The sequence below is a fragment of the Passer domesticus genome, chromosome 3, assembly GCF_036417665.1.
Source record: "Passer domesticus isolate bPasDom1 chromosome 3, bPasDom1.hap1, whole genome shotgun sequence".
NCBI lineage: Eukaryota > Metazoa > Chordata > Aves > Passeriformes > Passeridae > Passer > Passer domesticus.
Genome location: NC_087476.1, coordinates 1,602,064 through 1,625,007, shown reverse-complemented (window position 1 = coordinate 1,625,007; position 22,944 = coordinate 1,602,064). Strand labels below are relative to the sequence as shown.

Below are 22,944 nucleotides of genomic sequence, written 5' to 3'. Positions count from 1 at the left end.
AAAAATAACGGAGAGAGAAAATGGGGAGAGAAACCAGGGAAATGGGAAAAATAACGGGGAGAGAAAATGGGGAGAGAAACCAGGGAAATGGGAAAAATAACGGGGAGAGAAAATGGGGAGAGAAACCAGGGAAATGGGAAAAATAACGGGGAGAGAAAATGGGGAGAGAAACCAGGGAAATGGGAAAAATAACGGGGAAAAATAATGGGGGGAAAAAATAATGGGGGGAAAAATAACGGGGAGGGGGGAAATGGGGGGGGAAATGGGGGGAAAATGGGGAGAGAAATGGGAAAAACAGGAATAAAAGGGGAGGGAAAATGGGGAGAAACGGGAGAAACAGGAAAAAAAATGGGAGAAATGGGAAAAACCGGGGGAGAGAATGGGAAGAAAATGAGGGGAAATGGGGAGAAACAGGAAAAAATGGGGAGAGAAAGATGGAGAGAAACAGGAGAAATGGGAAAAATGGGGAGAGAAATGGGAGAAATGGGAAAAACGGGGGGAGAATGGGGGGAGAAACAGGAAAAAATGGGAGAGAAACTGGTAAAACAGGAAAAAATGGGGGGGGGAAACGGGGGGAGAAATGGGAAAAATGGGGAAAATGGGGAGAGAATGGGGGGAAAATGGGGGGAATGGGGAGAAAATGGGGAAAAACTGGGGAAAATGGAAAAAAGGGAGGAAAATGGGAAAAATGCGGAAAAACGGGGGAGAAAATGGGGAAAATGGGGAAAAAAGGGAAAAACTGGGGGGGAATGGGAGAAAAAACAGGGAAAATGGGGAAAAAAATGGGAAACCTGGGGGAAAACCACAAGGGAAAACCCAAGGAAAACCAGGAAAAAAACCCTGGGGGAGATTAAAAAAAAAGCTCTTCCTTCCCTTTTCCATCCCCAAATTCCATAAAAATCCCTCAGGATGGAGCCTGGATCCCAGAATCCCAAAATTCTCCGGATGGGATCCCTGGAGCTTCAATCCCACCCCTGAATCATTTCTGGGAAGGAATTTTGGGAATTCCCTGGAATTCAGGACTCCCCTTTTCCATCCCCAAAAATTCCATAAAAATCCCTGGGGATGGATCCTGGATCCCAGAATCCCAAAATCCTCCAGATGGGATCCCTGGACCTTCAATCCCATCCCATTCCAAACTCTGCTTCTTCTCTGGGAAGGAATTTCGGGAATTCCCTGGGAATTCGGGATTCCACTTCCCTTTTCCATCCCCAAATCCCATAAAATCCATTGGGATGGATCCTGGATCCCAGAATCCCGAAATTCTCCGGATGGGATCCCAGGACCTTCAATCCCACCCCACAATTCCGGGATTTTCCGGCCTTTCCTTGGACACTCCCCGGGATTCTCCGGGAATTTGGGAGTTTGGGAGTTTGGGAGTTTGGGAATTCCCACCTGGAGTCCTCCCCGAGCGCCTCCTCGGGCAGCAGGAACGGAGCCGAGCGCTGCCGGGCCTCGATCACCTGGGGGAGAGACGGAGAAAACGGGAATAAAACCGGGAAATGTGGGAAAAATGGGAAATAAACGTGGGAAATGGGGGGGAAAAATCCTGGAAACAAAATGGGGGAAATGTGGGAAATAAATCCTGGAAACAAAATGGGGGAAATGTGGGAAATAAATCCTGGAAATAAAATATGGGAAATGTGGGGAAAAAAGGGAAATAAATGTGGGAAATGGGGGAAATAAATCCTGGAAATAAATCTGGGAAATGTGGGGAAAAAGGAAATAAAATATGGGAAATGTGGGAAATAAATCCTGGAAACAAAATGTGGGAAATGTGGGGGGGAAAGGGAAATAAATATGGGAAGTGGGAAATAAATCCTGGAAATAAATATGGGAAATGTGGGGGGAAAAGGAAATAAAATATGGGAAATGTGGGGAATAAATACAGGAAATGTGGGAGCAAAAAAGGGAAATAAAGAGGGGAAATGTGGGAAATAAATCCTGGAAACAAAATGGGGGAAATGTGGGGGGAAAAGGGAAATAAAATGTGGGAAATGTGGGAAATAAATCCCGGAAATAAATCTGGGGAAATGTGGGGGGAAAGGGAAATAAAGAGGGGAAATGTGGGAAATAAATCCTGGAAATAAAATGGGGGAAATGTGGGAAAAAAAGGGAAATAAATCTGGGAAATGTGGGGGGAAAAGGGAAATAAATCCTGGAAATAAATCTGGGAAATGTGGGAAAAAGGAAAATAAATCTGGGAAATGGGGGAAATAAATGCTGGAAATAAAATGGGGGAAATGTGGGGGGAAAAGGGAAATAAATCTGGGAAATGTGGGGAAATAAATCCTGGAAATAAATCTGGGAAATGTGGGAAAAAGGAAAATAAATCTGCAAAATGGGGGAAATAAATCCTGGAAACAAAATGGGGGAAATGTGGGGGGAAAAGGGAAATAAAGATGGGAAATGGGAAATAAATCCTGGAAATAAAATCTGGGAAATGTGGGGAAAAAGGAAATAAAATATGGGAAATGTGGGGAATAAATACAGGAAATGTGGGAGAAAAAAAGGGAAATAAATACGGGAAATGGGGGAAATAAATCCTGGAAACAAAATGTGGGAAATGTGGGGGGAAAAGGGAAATAAATATGGGAAATAGGAAATAAATCCTGGAAATAAATCTGGGAAATGTGGGGGGAAAAGGGAAATAAATCCTGGAAATGTGGGGAAAAAGGAAAATAAATCTGGGAAATGGGGGAAATAAATCCTGGAAACAAAATGGGGGAAATGTGGGAAAAAAGGGAAATAAATCTGGAAAATGTGGGAAATAAATCCTGAAAATAAATCTGGGAAATGTGGGGAAAAGGGAAATAAATCTGGGAAATGGGGGAAATAAATCCTGGAAATAAATCTGGGAAATGGGGGAAATAAATCCTGGAAACAAAATGGGGGAAATGTGGGGAAAAGGAAAATAAAATATGGGAAATGTGGGAAATAAATCCTGGAAATGTCAGGGGGAAAGGGAAATAAATGTGGGAAATGTGGGAAATAAATCCTGGAAATAAAACGGGGGAAACGTGGGGGGGAAAGGGAAATAAATCCTGGAAATATGGGAAATAAATCGTGGAAATAAAATGGGGGAAATGTGGGGAAAAAAGGAAAATAAAATGTGGGAAATGGGGGAAATAAATCCTGGAAACAAAATGGGGAAAATGTGGGGGGAAAAGGGAAATAAATCTGGGAAATGTGGGGAAATAAATCCTGGAAATAAATCTGGGAAATGTGGGAAAAAAGGAAAATAAAATATGGGAAATGGGGGAAATATATCTGAGAAATGGGGGGGGGGGGGGAAGGAAAATAAATCTGGGAAATGGGGGGAAATAGGAAAATAAATATATGAAATAAAATCTGGGGAAAAAGTGGGAAATAAAATATGGAAAAGATGGAAATCAAAGGAAAATAAATACAGGAAATAAAGGAAATAAATGGGGGAAATAAGACGGGAAATGTGGGGAATAAATAAAGGAAATGTGGGGGGAAAAGGAAAATAAATGTGGGAAATAAATATAGGAAATAGGGGAAACAAATAAGGGAAATATGGGGAAAAGTATGGAATTTTTGTGGAATTTTTTTTTAGATTTTTGTTTTTTGGGATCTTTATGGGATTTTTTGGGGTTTTTGGGGTTCCCCACCTCCTGGCCGTGCTGCAGGAAGGAGGTTCCAAGCACAAACCCCAAACACATCCCAAAACCTCCAAAATCCCAAAAACCCCCAAAATCCAAAAAACCCCAAACCCCAAAATAAAAAAATATCCCAATCCCAAAACCTCAAATTTCCTGAAATTCCTTCCTAAAACCCCCACAATTCCCCCACAAATCCCAACAAACCCTTCCCAAATGGCCCCAGAATTGCGGATTTTTTTGGGATTTTTTGCGTGATTTTTTTGGGAATTTTTGGGGTATTTGTTTTTTGGGATCTTTATGGGATTTTTAGGGATTTTTTGGGTTTCCCACCTCCTGGCCGTGCTGCAGGAAGGCAGGAATGCTCAGCAGGTGCCCCAGGAAGAGCAGCAGGGCGGCTCCCAGCGCAAACCCCAAACACACCCCAAAAACCCCAAAAAACCCAAAAACCTCCAAAATCTCAAAAACCCCCAAAAAACCCCAATCCCAAAACCTCAAATTTCCTGAAATCCCTCCCCAAAACCCCCTAAAAATCCCCAAAAATCCCAACAAACGCTTCCCAAACGGCCCCAGAATTGCGGAATTTTTGGGGATTTTTGTGGGATTTTTTGCGGGATTTTTTGCGGGATTTTGGGGTTTTTATTTTTTGGGATTTTTATGGGGTTTTTTTGGTTCCCCACCTCCTGGACGTGCTGCAGGAAGGCGGGAATGGCCAGCAGGTGCCCCAGGAAGAGCAGCAGGGCGGCTCCGAGCGCGGGCAGCGCGCAGCGCGACAGCGGCGGCAGCTGCGGCTCCTCCTGAGCCAGGTCCTGGAAAACAGAGAAAACCGCCCCAAAACGGGCGCTGGAATCCCAGAGATTCACCCCAAAAACCCCCCAAATCCACCCCCCAAAAAAACACCAAAAAAACCCCCAAAAAACCCAAAATCCCCCCCAAAAAACCCCAAAATCCCACAAAAAAAGCCCCAAAATGGGCACTGAAATCCCAAAGATTCACCCCAAAAACCCCCCAAATCCACCCCCCATAAACCCCACCAAAAAAAGGCCCCAAAAAACCCCAAAATCCCCCCAAAAAACCCAAAATGGGCACTGAAATCCAAAATATTCACCCCAAAAACCCTCCAAATCCACCCCCTAAAAAACCCAGCCAAAATCCCACAAAAAGCCCCAAAATGGGCACTGAAATCCCAAAGATTCACCCCAAAACCCTCCAAATCCACCCCAAAAAACCCACCAAAAAAAGCCCCAAAAAACCCTACAAAAAAGCCCCACAATGGGCACTGAAATCCAAAATATTCACCCCAAAACCCCTCCAAATCTACCCCCCAAAAAAACCCACCAAAAAAAACCCAAAAAACCCCAAAACCCCACAAAAAAGCCCCAAAATGGGCACTGAAATCTCAAAGATTTGTCCCAAAACCACCCCAAAATCCCACCAAAAAAAACCCCACAATCCCACAAAAAAAAACCCCAATTGGGCACTGAAATCCCAAAGATTCACTCCAAAAACCACCCCAAAATCCCACCAAAAAAACCCCCCAAAAAACCCCAAAATCCCACAAAAAAAGCCCCAAAATCGGCACTGAAATCCCAAAGATTCACCCCAAAACCCTCCAAATCCACCCCCAAAACACCCACCCAAAATCCCACAAAAAAGCCCCAAAATGGGCACTGAAATCCAAAATATTCACCCCAAAAACCCTCCAAATCTACCCCCCCAAAAAACCCACCAAAAAAAACCCCAAAAAAACCCAAAACCCCACAAAAAAGCCCCAAAATGGGCACTGAAATCCCAAAGATTCACTCCAAAAACCCCCCAAATCCACCCCCCCAAAAAAATCAAAATCCCCCCAAAAAAACCCAAAATCTACCCAAAAAAACCCAAAAAAAACCCCCAAATCCCACAAAAAAGCCCCAAAATGGGCACTGAAATCCCAAAGATTCATCCCAAAAACAACCCCCAAATCCCACCAAAAAAAACCCAAAAAAACCCAAAATCCCCCCAAAACCCCACAAAAAACCCCCAAAATGGGCACTGAAATCCCAAAGATTCACCCTAAAACCCTCCAAATCCACCCCCAAAAAACCCACCAAAAAATCCCCAAAAAAGCCCCAAAATGGGCACTGAAATCCCAAATATTCACCCCAAAAACCTTTCAAATCACCACCAAAAAAACACAAAAAAACCACCAAAAAAACCCCAAAATCCCCAAAGAATCCCCAAAATATTCCCTGAAAACCCAGAGATTCACCCCAAAAACCTTCCAAATCCACCCCCCCAAAAAACCCACCAAAAAAAAACCCAAAAAACCCCAAAACCCCACAAAAAAGCCCCAAAATGGGCACTGAAATCCCAAAGATTCACCCCAAAACCACCCCAAAATCCCACCAAAAAAAACCCAAAATCCCACAAAAAAACCCCAAAATGGGCACTGAAATTCCAAAGATTCACCCCAAAACCCTCCAAATCCACCCCCAAAACACCCACCCAAAATCCCACAAAAAAGCCCCAAAATGGGCACCGAAATCCAAAATATTCACCCCAAAAACCCTCCAAATCTACCCCCCAAAAAAACCCACCAAAAAAAACCCCAAAAAACCCCAAAACCCCATAAAAAAGCCCCAAAAGGGGCACTGAAATCCCAAAGATTTATCCCAAAACCACCCCAAAATCCCACCAAAAAAACCCCCACAATCCCACAAAAAAAAACCCAAAATGGGCACTGAAATCCCAAAGATTCACCCCAAAATCCCCCCAAAAAAACCCAAAATCTACCCCAAAAAAAAACAAAAAAACCCCCAAATCCCACACAAAAGCCCCAAAATGGGCACTGAAATCCCAAAGATTCATCCCAAAAACAACCCCAAAATCCCACCAAAAAAAACCCAAAATCCCACAAAAAAACCCCAAAATGGGCACTGAAATCCCAAAGATTCACCCCAAAAACACCCCCAAAATCTCACAAAAAACACAACCCAAAAAAACGCAAAAAAACCCTGAAATCCCCCCCAAAAAACCCAAATATTCCCTGAAACCCCAAAGATTCACCCCAAAAAATCCTAAAATCCCCCCCAAAAAACCCCAAAAACCCCCAAAATCCCCAAAGAATCCCCCAAAATATTCCCTGAAATCCCAGAGATCCATCCCAAAACCCCTCCTAATCCCCAAAAAAAATCAACAGAATTCCTTAAAAAAACCAAAAAAATCCCCCCAAAAATCCCCCCAAATATTCCTCGAAATCCCAAAACTCGTCCCAAAATTACCCCAAAATCCCCCCAAAAAAATCCCTCAAATTATTCCCTGAAATCCAAAATATTCACCCCAATAAGGCCCCAAAATCCCCCCAAAATATTCCCTGAAATCCAAAATATTCATCCCAAAAACCACCCAGAAATCCCCAAAAGAAAAAACCCAAAAAACTCTTTAATCCCATAAAAATCCCCAAAAATATTCCCCGAAATCCCAAATATTCACCCCAAAACTGCTCTGGAATCCCACAAAAAAATTCCCAAAAAACTTCCCAAAAGAAGCCCAAAAAAATCCCCCAAAAATCCCAAAAAATCCCCTAAAATCCCCAGAAAAATCCCAAATTTTCCCCCAAAATCCCAAATTTTCCCCCAAAATCCCCAAATTTTCCCCCAAAATTCCCGGGAATTTGGTACCTGAAGGGTGAGCGCGAGGCGCAGCAGGTCGGTGATGACGTCATCAGTGGGAAAACCCCAAAAAATCCCCAAAACCCAAAAAAATTCCCCAAAAAATCCCCCCCAAAATGCCCAAAATCCTAAAAAAAATCCCAAAAATTCCCCAAAACCCCAAAAATCCCCAAAACCCCCCAAATTTTCATCAAAATTACCTGCAGGGTGAGCGCAAAGCGCAGACAGTCGGTGATGACGTCATTGGTGGCAAATCCCAAAAAAACACCAAAAATCCCCAAAAATTCCCCCAAAAAATTCCAAAAACTTTCCCAAAATTTCTCCTCAGATCCCAAAATTCCCAAAATTTCCCCAAATCCCCCAAATTCCCCCCAAACCCCGCTAACCTGCAGAGCGAGGGCGAGGCGCAGCAGGTCGGTGATGACGTCATCAGTGAGAAATCTCAAAAAAAACCCCAAAAAGCCCCAGAAAACCCCTAAAAATCCCCCAAAAAAATCTTCAAAATCCCAAAAAAATACCAAAAAAATCCCAAAAAATCCCCCAAAACCCCAAAATCCCCCAAATTTCCCCCAAAATCTCTGATTACCTGCAGGGCGAGGCGCAGCAGGTCGGTGATGACGTCATCGGTGGCAAATCTCAACAAAAACCCCCAAAACCCCCAAAAAACCCCCCAAAAAATCCTCCAAAAAATCCACAAAAATCCCAAAAAATCCCAAAAAATTCCCTTAAAAACTCAAATTCCCCAAAAACCCCAAAACCCCCCAAAATCCCGCTGACCTGCAGGGCGAGGGAGAGGCGCAGCAGGTCGGTGATGACATCATCGGTGGGAAATCCCAACAAAAATCCCCAAAAAACCCCCAAAAATCCCCCAAAAAATCCACAAAATCCTTCAAAAAAATTCCCAAAAATCCCCAAAAATCCCAAAATCCCCAAAAATTCCCAAATTCCCCCCAAAATCCCACTGACCTGCAGGGCGAGGGCGAGGCGCAGCAGGTCGGTGATGACGTCATCAATGAGAAATCCCAACAAAACCCCCCAAAAACCTCAAAACCCCCCTCAAAAAATCCCAAAAAATCCCAAAAAATTCCCTTAAAAACCCAAATTTCCCAAAACCGCCCAAATTCCCCCCAAACTTGGGGCTGACCTGCAGGGCGAGGGCGAGGCGCAGCAGGTCGGTGATGACGTCGTCGGTGCCCAGCTCCAGCCCCAGCAGCGCCAGCAGCCGGAACAGGGCCCGGAAGTGGCCCCGGGAAGGGGCGCCCAGGCGGCACAGCCGGAACGCGTGGCACAGCAGCGCCGCGCCGTGCTGCGGGAAATGCGCGCTTTGGGGCGGTTTGGGCGGGTTTTGGGGTTTTTGGGGGCTTGGGGATTTTTGGGGATTTTTTGGGTGGGTTTTTGGAGGTTTTTTGGTGATTTTTCAGTGATTTTTCAGTGATTTTTCAGTGATTTTTCGGTCATTTTTAGTTGATTTTTCCATGATTTTTCAGTGATTTTTGGTGATTTTTCAGTGATTTTTCAGTGATTTTTCGGTGATTTTTTGGTGATTTTCTAGTGATTTTTTAGTGATTTTCCAGTGATTTTTCAGTGATTTTTCATTGATTTTTCAGTCATTTTTCAGTCATTTTTAGTTGATTTTTCCATGATTTTTCAGTGATTTTTGGTGATTTTTCAGTGACTTTTCAGTGATTTTCTAGTGATTTTTTAGTGATTTTCCAGTGATTTTTCAGTGATTTTTCGGTCATTTTTAGTTGATTTCACATGATTTTTCAGTGATTCATCGTTGATTTTTAGTGATTTTTCAGTGATTTATAAGTGATTTATAAGTGATTTTCCAGTGATTTTTAGTGATTTTTCAGTGATTTTTCGGTCATTTTTAGTTGATTTCACATGATTTTTCAGTGATTCGTCGTTGATTTTTAGTGATTTTTCAGTGATTTTTAAGTGATTTATAAGTGATTTTCCAGTGATTTTTAGTGATTTTTCAGTGATTTTTTTCATTGATTTTTCAGTGATTTTTTTGTGATTTTCTAGTGATTCTTTGGTCATTTTTAGTTGATTTCACATGATCTTTCAGTGATTTTTCGTTGATTTTTAGCGATTTTTCAGCGATTTTTCAGCGATTTTTCAGTGATTTTAAGTGATTTATAAGTGATTTTCAGTGATTTTTCAGTGATTTTACAGTGATTTTTCAGTGATTTTTCAGTGATTTTTCATTGATTTTACAGTGATTTTTCAGTGATTTTCTGGTGATTTTTTCAGGGATTTTTTGGTGATTTTCCAGTGATTTTTTTCAGAGATTTTTTTTTATGATTTTTTCAGTGATTTTTCCATTATTTTTCGATGATTTTCATTGATTTTTCAGTGATTTTTTTAGCGATTTTTCAGTGATTTTTAGTGATTTTTTTCTGTGATTTTTCAGTCATTTTTTTGTGATTTTCGGTGATTTTTCACTGATTTTTTGGTGATTTTTCACTGATTTTTCAATTATTTTTTAGTGATTTTTCAGTGATTTTTCGGTGATTTTTTCGTTATTTTTCAGTGATTTTTTCAGTGATTTTTTCAGTGATTTTTCAGTGATTGTTTTTGATTTTTCAGGGCTTTTTGTTTATTTTTCAGTGATTTTGTGATGATTTTTCAGTAATTTTTTAGTGATTTTTCAGTGACTTTCCATTATTTTCCAGTGATTTTTTTGTGATTTTCCAGTGATTTTTTAGTATTTTTTCAGTGATTTTTTAGTGATTTTTCAGTGATTTTTAGTTGATTTTTCATTGATTTCTCAGTGATTTTTCAGTGATTTTTGGGGTTTTGTTGGAGAATTTTTCGGTGATTTTTCAGCGATTTTTCACTGATTTTTCAGTGATTTTTCGGTGATTTTTGGGGGCTTTTTTGATAATTTTTTTGTGATTTTTCGGTGATGTTTCAGTGATTTGTTCAGGGGGATTTTTCGATGGATTTTTGGGGATTTTTTGGGATTTTTTGGGAGTTTTTAGGATCATTGGGAAGGGGCCCCGAGGCGGCACAGCCGGAACGCATGCTGCGGGGAAATGGGGATTTTGGGGGGTTTTGGGGGTGATTTTGGGTTTTTGGGGTTTCAGGGATTATTGGAGATTTTTTGGGATTATTGGGGGATTTTTTGGGTGGGTTTTTTTGAGGTTTTTTGTGATTTTTCATTGATTTTTCACTGATTTTTAAATTATTTTTCAGTGATTATTGGGGGTTATTTTGAGAAATTTTGGGTGATTTTTCAGTGATTTGTTTAGGGGGATTTTTAGATGGGTTTTTTGGGATTTTACAGGGATTTTTTGGGATTTTTGGGGATCACTGGGAATGGGCCAATTTGGGAAAATTTGGGGAAATTTGGGATTTTTCGGTACCTTTTTCATGAAGACGGAATCCTGGCGGGAACATTTCTCCACCTTCAGCTTCAGCAGCGAGACGTCAGCGATGGAACTGCGGAAAAATCCCAAAAAATTCCAGAAAAAAATCAGGAATTTCCCATCCCAAATCCCAGAAATCCCAGATTTTTTTTCCCCCAAACCTGATCCCAGCTGGGAAAATCCAGAAAAAGTCAAGAAAAAATTGAATTTAAAATCCTATTTTAAATTCTGGTGGAAATTACAGGAAAAAAATAGAAAATATGGAAAAATCCAGGAGCAAAATGGCAGGAAATCTGGAAAATAAAAATTAAAATAACCCCAGGAAATTCAGGAATTCCAAGTTCTGGATCCATCCCAGAAAATCCAAAGGGAAAAACTCTTGGGAAACCCATCCCAAATTTGGAAAACAATTTAAAAAACCCAGAAAAAATCTGAAAAAATTCTGAATTTTTTTCCAGAAAATCCTGGGAAAATCCAGGAATTTCCCCATCCCAAATCCTGGATTTTTCTTTCTGGGCCTGATCCCAGCTGGGAAAATCCAGGAAAAAAAATCTGGGGGAAAAAAAAATCTGAAAAAAATCCTGGAAAAACTCCAGAAAATTTAGAAAATTCCAAAATTTTCCCATCTCGAATCCTGGATTTTTTTTTTCCCGGACCTGATCCCAGATGGGAAAATCCAGGGAAAAAAATCCAGGGAAAAAAAATCTGGGGAAAAATCCAGAAAAGAATCTGGAAAAAATTAGGGATTCCTAATGAATCCAAAGGAAAAAAATTATTGGAAAACTCATCCCAAATCTCCCAAATCTCCCCATCCCAAATTGGATTAGAGATGGGAAAATCAATTTAAAAATCCAGAAAAAAATCCAGGAGGGGAAAAACCCTCAAAAAAACCCCCAAAAACAAACAAAAAACCCCACAAAACCAAAAAACCCCAAAAACCCTCCCCAGACCCTGAAAAAATCCCCCCCAAAAAATTCCAGAATATCCAGAAAATCCCAGGAATTTCCCCACCCCAAATCCTGGATTCCTGTTTATTCCAAGCCTGATCCCAGCTGGAAAAATCCAGAAAAAAATCCAGGAAAAAATGGGGAAAATATGAAAAAATCCGGAAAAAAATCCGGAAAAAAAAACCAATCAAAAAAAATTGGAATTTTCCAGGAATTTCCCACCCGAAATGCCCCAAAATTTGTGAATTTTGTGGGAATTGGGGGGCACCTGCTGGGGCAGAGGCGCTGGCGGAGGCCGCGGCGGTCGATGAAGCTGCAGAGGATTTCCAGGACGAAAATCTGGATTTCGGGGTCGGGGAGGAGCGCGGGCGACAGCAGCCGCTCCAGGAAGGCGCCGGGCAGCGCCGTCAGCAGGCTGCTGCACTGGAAACCTGCCGAAACCTGGGGGAAAAATGGGGAAAAATGGGAAAAAATGGGAAAAAATGGGAAAAAATGGGAAGAATTTAGAAAAATTGTGGAAAAAGCGCAAAAAAAAACCCCACAAAAAAAGTCACGAAAATCGCGAAGAAAACCCCAAAGAATCGTAAAGAATTTTTAAAAATTCACCGAAATCCCAAAGGATTCCCAAAAATCCCAGAGAAACCTAAAATCCCGAAGGATTCCCAAAAATCCCCACAAAAATTCTCAAGGATTCCCTAAAATAACCCCTAAAATCCCAAAGAATTCCCAAAAATCCCAAAAAATTAAACCCAGAAAAATCCCCATGAAAAAATCCCAAAGAAATCCCAAAAACCCCCAAAACGCTCCAAAGAATCCCAAAAAATTCCCAACAAAAATTCCAGGAAAAAAATCCAAAAAAATCCAGAAAAAAGGGGAAGAATTTAGAAAAATGGCGGAAAAAATGCAAAAAAAAAAAAATCACTAAGAATTCAATGAAACGCAAAAAAAACCCCAAAAATCGCAAAGAAATGTTAAAAATTCCCCAAAATCCCAAAGGATTCCAAAAAATCACCCCTAAAGTCCCAAAGAATTCCCAAAAATCCTGAAAAAAAAACCCCAGAAAAATCACCATGAAAAAAATCCTAAAGAATTCCCAAAAAACCCCAAAACGCCCCAAAGAATCCCAAAGAATTCCCAAAAATTCCAGGAAAAAATCCGAAAAAATCTAGGAAAAAAAGGGAAGCATTTAGAAAAATGGTGGAAAAAGATGCAAAAAAAATTCACGAAAATCACAAAAAAAAAACCCAAAGAATCGCAAACAATTAAAAAAATCCCTGAAATCCCAAAGGATTCCCAAAAAAACCCATTAAAAATCCCTCCCCAAAGAATACCCAAAATTTTCCCCAAAATCACCTCTAAAATATCAAGGAATTCCCAAAAATCCTGAAAAAAATCTCGGAAAAATCTCAAAAAAAAAATCCCCAAGAATTCCCCCAAATCTCCCAAAATCCCCAAGAATTCCCTAAAATCACCCCTAAAATCCCAAAGAATTCCCAAAAATCCTTAAAAGAAAACCCAGAAAAATCCCCACCAAAAAATCCTAAAGAATTCCCAAAAAACCCCAAAACATCCCAAAAAATTCCAGGAAAAATTCCCAAAAAATCACCCCAAAAATCCACAAAAAAAAAAAAAAAAAAAAAAAAAAAAAAAAAAAAACAGGAAAAAATCCCTTAAAATCTCAAAGAATTCCCAAAAAAATCAAGGAGAAGGAGGAAAAATCCCCAAGGGTTGGGCGGGCAGGAGGCTGCTGCACTGGAAACCCGCCGAGACCTGGGGGAAAACGGGGGAAAACGGGGAAAAATGGGAAAAATGGGAAGAATTTAGAAAAATGGTGGAAAAAACCCAAAAAAAACCCCACAAAAAAAGTCATGAAAATCGCGAAAAAAACCCCAAAGAATCGTAAAGAATTTTAAAAATCCCCGAAATCCCAAAGAATTCCCAAAAATCCCAAAAAATTAAACCCAGAAAAATCCCCATGAAAAAAAATCCCAAAGAATTCCCAAAAAACCCCAAAACGCCCCAAAAAATCCCAAAGAACTCCAGGAGAAAATCCAAAAAAATCGCCCCAAAAATCCACCAAAAATTCCAGGAAAAAATCCCCTAAAAAAATCCCACAAAAAAACCCCAAAAAATCACAAAAATTCCCAAAAATTCCCAAAAAACCCCAAAGAATTCCCCAAAATTCCCAAGAAAGGCGGAAATCCGGGAATTTCCCACCTGGAGCAGGGACTTGAGGAGCATGATCTGCGTCAGGCGGTTCCGGTTCTCCTGCCTGCGAAACAAAAATTCCCAAAAGTTGGGAATTTTGGGAATGCCGGGAATTCTGGGAATTCCAGGAATTCTGGGAATTGGGGGCGGGGCTCAGATCCTGCTCTCGCTCCCGGGAATTTTGGGGATTCTCAGAATTTTGGGAATTCTGGCGCTCGGAATTTGGAGAATTCGGAGAATTCTCCATCTGGGAGTTCTTGGGATTTTGGGAATTCTCGGAATTCCGGGAATTCTGGGGGATGGGAATTCTGGGAACCTGAGATCCTGGTCCCGCTCCCGGGAATTTTGGGAATTCTGGCTTTTGGAATTTGGGGAATTCTGGGAATTCTGGGGATTTTAGGAATATCCAGGTCTGGGAATTCTTAGAATGTCGGGAATTTTGGGAATTCTGGGATTGACGGGGGGCAGGGCTCACCTGTCGGGCTGTGATGCCGGCTCCAGGGAATTCTGGGAATGTTTGGAATTTTGGGAATTCCGGGAATTGGGGGCGGGGCTCACCCCTGAGATCATGATCCTGGCCTTGGGAATTTTGGGAATTCTGGGAATTCTGGGAATTCTGGGGTTGATGGGGGGCGGGGCTCACCCGTCGGGCTTGGATGGCGGCTCCAGGGAATTGTGGGAGTGCTGGGAATGTCGGGAATTCTGGGAATTCTGGGAATTCCGGGAATTGAGGGCGGGGCTCGCGTGTCAGGTCCTGATCCCGGCTCCAGGGAGGTTTGGGAATTCTGGGAATTCTGGGAATTCTGGGAATTCCGGGATTGATGGGGGGGCGGGGCTCACCCGTCAGGCTCCGATGGCGGCTCCAGGGAATGCCGGGAGTGCCGGGAATGCCGGGAATGGTCGGGGATGGGCACCTTGTTCATGATGAACACCATCACCTCCGACTGCTGGTACGGCGGCAGCGTGCCCGAGAACGAGCCTGGGAACCACCGGAATGACACCGGGAATGACACCGGGAATCACCGCAGCGGGAATCACACCGGGAATGACACCGGGAATGACACCGGGAATGACCGCAGAGGGAATAATGGGAATAACGGCAGCGGGAATAACGACAGCGGGAATAACAGCGGGAATAGCAATGGGAATAACGGGAATAACGGCGGGAATCACCACCGCGGGAATCACAACGGCGGGAATAACAGGAATAACGGGAATAACGGGAATAACGAGAATAACGGGAATAATGGGAATAACGAAGGCGGGAATAACCACAGCGGGAACAACGACAGCGGGAATAACGGGAATAACAACGGCGGGAATAACACCGGGAATAACGGCGGCGGGAATCACCACCGTGGGAATCACCACAGCGGGAATGACAACGGGAATAATGACAGCGGGAATGACGGGAATAACAACGGTGGGAATAACGGGAATAACGGCGTTCGGAATAATGACGGGAATAACAGGAATGACGGGAATGACGGGAATGACGGGAGTAACGGGAATAACGACAGTGGGAATGACAGTGGGAATAACAGCGGGAATGACGGGAATGACGACGTCGGGAATTATGGGAATGATGGGAATGACAGCAGGAATGATGGGAATAACGACAGCGGGAATAACAGTGGGAATGACAATGGTGGGAATTATGGGAATGACGGGAATGACGGCGGGAATGACAACGGGAATAACAGGAATAGCAACGGGAATAACAGGAATGATGATGGCGGGAATACTGGGAATGACGGTGGGAATGGTGGGAATGGCAGGAATGAGAATTGGAATGACAGGAATCGGAATGGTGGGAATGGTGGGAATGGTGGGAGTGATGGGAGTTATGGGAATGGCAGGAATGGGAATGGGAATGATGGGAATGACGGGATTAACAGGGATGGGAATGGTGGGATTGGTGGGAATAACAGGAATGCAAATATTTGGAATGGTGGGAGTGACGGGAATGGGAATGATGGGAATAACAGGAATGCAAGTATTGGGAATGGTGGGAATGGGAATGATGGGAATAACGGGGATGGGAATGGTGGGAATGACGGGATTAACAGGGATGGGAATGATGGGAATAACGGGGATGGGAATGGTGGGAATGACGGGATTAACAGGGATGGGAATGATGGGAATAACGGGAACAAAAATGGTCGGGATGGTGGGAGCAATGGGAATAACACAAATGGGAATAACGGGGATAACACAAACGGAATAACGGGAATGACGGGAATAACGGTGGGAACGGCAACAGGAATAACGGGAATGGGAATGATGGGAATGACGGGAATAAAGGGAATGATGGGAACAGCAGGAATGACCACGGGAATAACAGCGGGAAGAACGGGAATAATCGGAATGAGAATAATGGGAATAACAGCGGGAATTATGGGAATGGTGGGAATTGTGGGAATTGGAATAACAGGACTAAGGGAATGATGGGATTGGCGGGAATGACAATGGGAATGATGGGAATGGGAGCGGGAACGGCGGGAATGATGGGAAGAACAGGAATGGAAATGGGAATGATGAGCACGGGAATATTGGGAATGACAGGGGTGATGGGAATGGGAATAATAGGAACAGGGAAAATGGCAATGATGGGAACAGGAATAACGGCAGGAATAATGGGAATGGGAAGAGGAAAAACAGGAATGAAGGGAATGAGAATAATGGGAATGGGAATGGGAATGACAGGAATAATAGGAAGGGGGATTAATGGGAATAACAGTGGGAATGACAATGGGAATAATGGGAATGCAAATAATGGGAATAATAGGAATGGGGAACAAGAATGGCAGGATTGGGAATAATGGGAATGGAACAGGGATTGGAATGGGAATGGTGGGAATGATGGGAATGGGAATAACGGGAGTAACGGGATTGGGAATAGGGATGGGAATGGGATGATGGGAAATATGGGATTTTGGTAATTATGGGAATTGTGGGAATAATGGGAATGATGGGAGAGAACAACAGGAATGGGAATGGCGGGAATAATGGGGAAAACGGGAATGGGGATGATGGAAAATGCAAAAAATACCAGGAAACGCCAGGAAAATCCTGGAAAACCATGAAAAATCCCAGAAAATCCAGGAAAAAGCTCAGAAAATCCAGGGAAATCTAAGAAAAGTCCCAGAAAATCATGGAACATCCTGGAAAAATCCCATAAATCCCAGAAAAATCTCAGAAAATCCCAGAAAATCATGGAACATCCTGGAAAAATCCCATAAATCCCAGAAAAATCTAAGAAAAGTCCCAGAAAATCATGGAACATCCTGGAAAAATCCCATAAATCCCAGAAAAATCTCAGAAAATCCCAGAAAATCATGAAAAACATCAAAAAAATCCAAGAAAATCCTGGGAAAATGCCACAAACCCCAGTAAAATCCCAGAAAACCATGAGAAAATCCCTGAAAAAATCCCAGACAGAAAATCCAGGACGATTCCAAAAAAATCCTGGAAAAATCCCAGAAAAATCCTGGAAATTCCTAGAAAATTTCCATTTAACAATTCCATTCAGAAAACCACCAAAAAATCCCCAAAACCCCTCAGAAAATAATGAAATGTTCTGGAAAAATTCTGGAAAAAATAACGGAAAATCCCATTAAAAATCTCACTAAAATCCAAAAAAATCCTGGGAAAGTCCTGGAAAAGTCAGAGAAAACCCAGAAAAATCCCAAAAAATCCCATAAAAATCCTGGAAAATCCCAGAAAAAAATCATAAAAATGCATGGAAAAATCCCATAAATCCCCTCAAAAAAAGTTTCATAAACTCCAAGAAAAAAGCCATTAAAATCCCATTTAAAAATCATAGAAAATCATTAAAAATCCCCCAAAAATTCTCTGAAAATCCCATAAATCCCCCCAAAAATCCCAGAAAAATCCTGAAAATCCTGGGCAAATCCCAGAAATATCCTAGGAAAAATCAAAGACAACCCCAGAAAATCCCAGTAAATTCTGTAAAAATTCCAGAAAAATCCCAGAAATAATGAAAAATCCTGGAAAACTCCCAAAAATTCCTGGAAAAATCCCATAAAACCCAAAAAATCCTAGAAAATACCTTAAAATCCCACAAATTCCCAGAAAAAAAAAAAAAAAAAAAAAAAACAAACCTGGAAAAGCCCCAAAAATCCTGGAAAATCCCAGAAAAAAAAAAGGAAAATATCCCAGAAACTCTCAGAAAATCCAGGAAAATTCCATTAAAATCCCATTAAAAATCTCAGGAAATCATTAGAAATCCCAGAAAAATTCACTGAAAATCCCATAAATCTGAAAAAAAAATCCCAGAAAAAAATCTCAGAAAATCTCAGAAAAATCCCATAAAATCCAGGACAATCCCCCAAAAATCCTGGAAAATCCAGGAAAAATCCCAGAAAATCCCATTAAATTCCATAAACCCCCCCAAAATCCCCCGAAAATGCCCAAAACTGGGAATTCTCACCGATGGTTTTGATGACGGCCTCCTGGAATTTGGTCTCCTCGAGCTGCCGGGATTTTTGGGAATTGGCGGCTCCGGAATTCCCGGAATTCCCGGCCAGGGCGAGGTCGATGCTGAGGCGCAGCTGCCGCAGGAGGGTGTTGAACACCTCCAGCACCGTGGGGCCTGGGGGAAAAAACGGGAATTTTGGGAATTCTGGGAATTCTGGAAACTTGGGAATTGCAGAAAGCCCTGGGAAATCTTGAAAAAATCTTGGAAATTCCAAAAAAAATCTGGGAAAATGACTGAAAATCTTGGGAAAATCCCCCAAAAATCACAAAAAAACCAAGAAAAATGAAATAAAATCATGGGAAATTTGGGGGAATCCCAGAAAATCATGGAAAATCCCAAAATATCCCAGTAAATCTGAGAAAATTTGGGGAAAATCCCAAAATATCCCAGTAAATCACAGAGAAATAATGAAAAATCCTGGAAAAATCCAGGAAAATCCCAGGAAATCATCAAAACTCCCAAGAGCTCCTCCCAGACCCTTTCCCCAGTGGAATTTTGGGGAATTTTCCCCAATCCCTTCCCGAATTTTGGTGAAATTTTGGGAATGTTTGGGTCCCGACGGCTCCGGTGGCGGCGGCCTCGGAGAGCACGGCCACGATGCCGGAAACTCCAGAAATCCCAAAAACCCCAGAAACCCCCGAAAATCCTAGGAAATGTCCTAAAAAAACCTGGAAAGTTCCAGGAGAAATCCTGGAAAATCCCAGGAAAATCTCTGAAAAATCAAAGAAAATCCAGAAAAAAACCCCATGGAAAATCCCTGACAAAAACCTGAAAAGTACAGGGAAAAATCCGGAAAATATCCTGGAAAAAACCCAGAAAACCCCAGAAAAATCCCAGAAAAATCACACAAAATCCCAGAAAAACATGAAAAAGTCCCCAAAAAATTCTGTAAAATCCTCAAAAATCTTGGAAAAATCTTGGAGAAATCCCAGATAACCCCAGAAAATCCTGAAAAAAATCTGAAAACTCCTGGAAAAAAATTCTGAAAAATCCCCCAAAAAACTGAAAAATCTTGGAAAAATATCAGAAATTCCCGGAAAATCCCAGAAAGCTCCTCCCAGAATGTCTCTCAAACCCTTTTAGGAACCCCTTCCCGAATTTCCCCGGGAATTTTGGGAATTCTTTGGGTACCGACGGCTCCGGTGGCGGCGATGGCGGCGGCCTCGGAGAGCACGGCCACGATGCCGGAAACCCCAGAAATCCCAAAAATCCCAGGAAAATCCAGGACAAAACCCCACCAAAATCCTGAAAGTCCCTGAAAACCCCGGAAAAATCCCAGAAAATCTTGAAAAAACTCTGGAAATCCCGGGAAAATCCTGGAAAATCTTGAGAAAATGGTGGCAAATCATGAAAATTCTGACAAAACCCCGGGATAATCCCAGAAAATCATTGAAAATCATGAAAAATTCTGGAAAAATCATTTAAAAAATCCCAAAAAATCCAGAAAAAATCAGAATAACCCTGGGAAAAAAAGGAAAAAAACCCCCAAACTCCCAGAAAAATCCCAGAAATTCTCAGAAAATCCCTCCCAGATCCTTTCCCAAAGCTCCTCCCGAATTTCCATGGGAATTTTGGGAATGTTTGGGTACCGACGGCTCCGGTGGTGGCGGCCTTGGAGAGCAAGGCCACCATGCCGGCGCGGAAACCTCAGAAATCCCAAAAATCCCAGAAAATAAAAAAAAAAATTCCAGAAAATCACAGAAAATCTTGGACAACATTGGGTCAAAATCGTAAAAAATCCCAGACAAAATCCCAGGAAAATCCCTGAAAACCATGAAAATACCTATAATTTTTTTTTTTTAAATCCCAAATAATACCGGAAAAATAAAAATAAAAAAATCCTGGAAAATCCCAGAAAATCTTGGAAAATTTCCAGAAAATCCCAGAAAAATAAAAAATCCCAGAAAGATCCTGGGTGTATCCCAGACAATTCCAGAAAACCATAACAAGTCCAGAAAATTCTAGAAAATCATGGAAAATAATAAATCATCTGGGAAAAATCCCAGAAAATCCCTTTAACGCCCAGAAAATCTTGGAAATATCCTGGAAAATAATAAAAAAAATATGAAAAAAAAAAAAGATATAAAATCCTGGAAAAATCACGCAAAAACCCAGAAAAATCCCAGAAAAAATCTCCAAAAACCCTAAAAAACCAGGAAAAATCCCAGAAATTTCCAGGAAAATCCCAGCAACTTTCCCAAACCCCCTCCAGGATCCACTTCCTGAATTTCCCCGGGAATTTTTGGAATTCTTTGGGTACCGACGGCTCCGGCGGCGGCGATGGCGGCGGCCTCGGAGAGCACGGCCACGATGCCGGAAACCCCAGAAATCCCAAAAATCCCAGGAAAATCCAGGACAAAACCCCACCAACATCCTGAAAGTCCCTGAAAACCCCGGAAAAATCCCAGAAAATCTTGAAAAAACTCTGGAAATCCCGGGAAAATCCTGGAAAATCTTGAGAAAATGGTGGCAAATCATGAAAATCCTGACAAAACCCCCGGATAATCCCAGAAAATCATTAAAAAATCATGAAAAATTCTGGAAAAATCATTAAAAAAATCCCCAAAAATCCTGAAAAAATCAGAATAACCCTGAAAAAAAATGGAAAAAAACCCCCAAACTCCCAGAAAAATCCCAGAAATTCTCAGAAAATCCCTCCCAGATCCTTTCCCAAAGCTCCTCCAGAGAATTTTGGGAATTCTTTGGGTACCGACGGCTCCGGTGGCGGCGATGGCGGCGGCCTCGGAGAGCACGGCCACGATGCCGGCACTGAAACCCCAGAAATCCCAAAAATCCCAGAAAACTTTGAAAAATCCCCAAAAAATCCCAACAAAATCCTGGAAAATCGTGAGGAATATCAGAAAAATCCCAGAAAAAATCCTTGAAAATTATGGAAAAATTCTGGAAAAATCCCAGAGAATCTCAGAAAAACCCCTAAAAATAATGGAAAGTCCTGCACAAAATCCCTGAAAAGTCCTAAAAAATTCTGGAAAATCCCAAAAAAATCCCAGAAAAATCCTGGAAAATGCCTGAAAATTCCAGACGAATCAGTGGAAAGTGGCAGAAAATCCCAGGAAAGTCATGAAAAATCTCAGAAAAATCCCAGAAAAACCTCATAAAATCTCAGAAAAATCTCAGAAAAATCCCTGAAAATCATGAAAAATCCTGGGAAAATGCCAACAAATCCCAGAAAATCCCAGGAAAATCATGGAAAATATAGGAAATATCACAGAAAAATCCTGGAAAAATCCCCCAAAATAATTTAACAATCCCAGAAAATCCCGGAAAATCCCCAGGAACTCATCCCGAACCCTTTCCCAAACGCTCTCCACGATCCCCTTCCTGAATTTCTGAATTCCCGAGGAATTTGGGGAATTCTTTGGGTACCGACGGCTCCGGTGGCGGCGATGGCGGCGGCCTCGGAGAGCACGGCCACGATGCCGGCGCGCACGGGCGCGGCGCTGCGGCTGTTGGCGTCCAGGTGGCTCAGGAGCTGCTGGATCACCAGGTGCGAGTGCTGGGGCTGCAAAAACGGGAACGCCGGCTCGGAATTCCGGGAAAAAGTCCGGGATAACCCCGAAAATCCAGGAGAAATCCCAGAAAAATCCCGGAAAAACCCTGGAGAAATCTCAGGAGAAATCCCAGGAAAATCCCAGAAAATCTCAGGAGAAATCCCAGGAGAAATCCCAGGAAAATCCCAGAAAATCTCAGGAGAAATCTCATGAGAAATCCCAGGAAAATTCCAGAAAATCTCAGGAGAAATCTCATTAGAAATTCCAGGAAAATTCCAGAAAATCTCAGGAAAAATCTCATGAGAAATTCCAGGGAAATTCCAGAAAATCTCAGGAGAAATCCCAGGAAAATACCAGAAAATCCCAGAAAATCTCAGGAGAAATCTCGGGAGAAATCCCAGGAAAATCACAGAAAATCTCAGGAGAAATCTCAGGAAAAATCTCAGGAGAAATCCCAGGAAAATCCCAGAAAATCTCAGGAAAAATCTCATGAGAAATCCCAGGAGAATTCCAGAAAATCTCAGGAGAAATCTCATGACAAATTCCAGGAAAATTCCAGAAAATCTCAGGAGAAATCTCAGGAGAAATTCCAGGAAAATCCCAGAAAAAAATCCTGGAGAAATCTCAAGAAAATCCCTGAAAATCCTGGAAAAATCCCAGAAAATCTCAGGAGAATCCCAGGAATGTCAGCCCGGACTGCTGGGGCTGGGAAAAAATGGGAATGCTGGCTCGGAATTCCGGGAAAAAGTCCGGGATAACCCCGAAAATTCAGGAGAAATCCCAGGAAAATCCCAGAAAATCTCAGGAGAAATCCCAGGAAAATTCCAGAAAATCTCAGGAGAAATCTCAGGAGAAATTCCAGGAAAATCCCAGAAAAAATCCTGGAGAAATCTCAAGAAAATCCCAGGAAATCTTGGAAAAATCCCAGAAAATCTCAGGAAAAATCAGAGAAATCACACAAAAATAATAATTAAAAAAAAAAATCTTGGAGAAATCCCATGAAAATCCCAAGATTTTCAGCTCGGAATTCTGGTAATTTCCAGGAAAATCCCTGAAAATCCTGGAAAAGTCCCAGAAAATCCAAGAAAATTCCAGGAAATCCCTGAAAATTCCCAGAAAAATC

The 22,944-nt window shown here is 41.9% G+C and overlaps 1 protein-coding gene across 7 annotated transcripts in view; it reads right to left on the bottom strand.

Moving 5' to 3' along the window:
* The window catches only part of EFR3B (EFR3 homolog B), a 316,353-nt gene that overhangs the window by 267,113 nt on the left and 26,296 nt on the right, over nt 1–22,944 (bottom strand). For all 7 annotated transcript variants that reach the window (XM_064411514.1, XM_064411510.1, XM_064411515.1 and 4 more), the window contains 9 exons: nt 21,697–21,832; nt 18,262–18,423; nt 14,649–14,787; nt 13,818–13,872; nt 11,869–12,041; nt 10,651–10,726; nt 8,421–8,582; nt 4,304–4,432; nt 1,396–1,463 (listed from right to left, as the gene is read on the bottom strand). In XM_064411514.1, the coding sequence (XP_064267584.1) occupies nt 1,396–1,463; nt 4,304–4,432; nt 8,421–8,582; nt 10,651–10,726; nt 11,869–12,041; nt 13,818–13,872; nt 14,649–14,787; nt 18,262–18,423; nt 21,697–21,832 (1,100 nt within the window). The remainder of the gene's footprint in view (nt 1–1,395; nt 1,464–4,303; nt 4,433–8,420; nt 8,583–10,650; nt 10,727–11,868; nt 12,042–13,817; nt 13,873–14,648; nt 14,788–18,261; nt 18,424–21,696; nt 21,833–22,944) is intronic.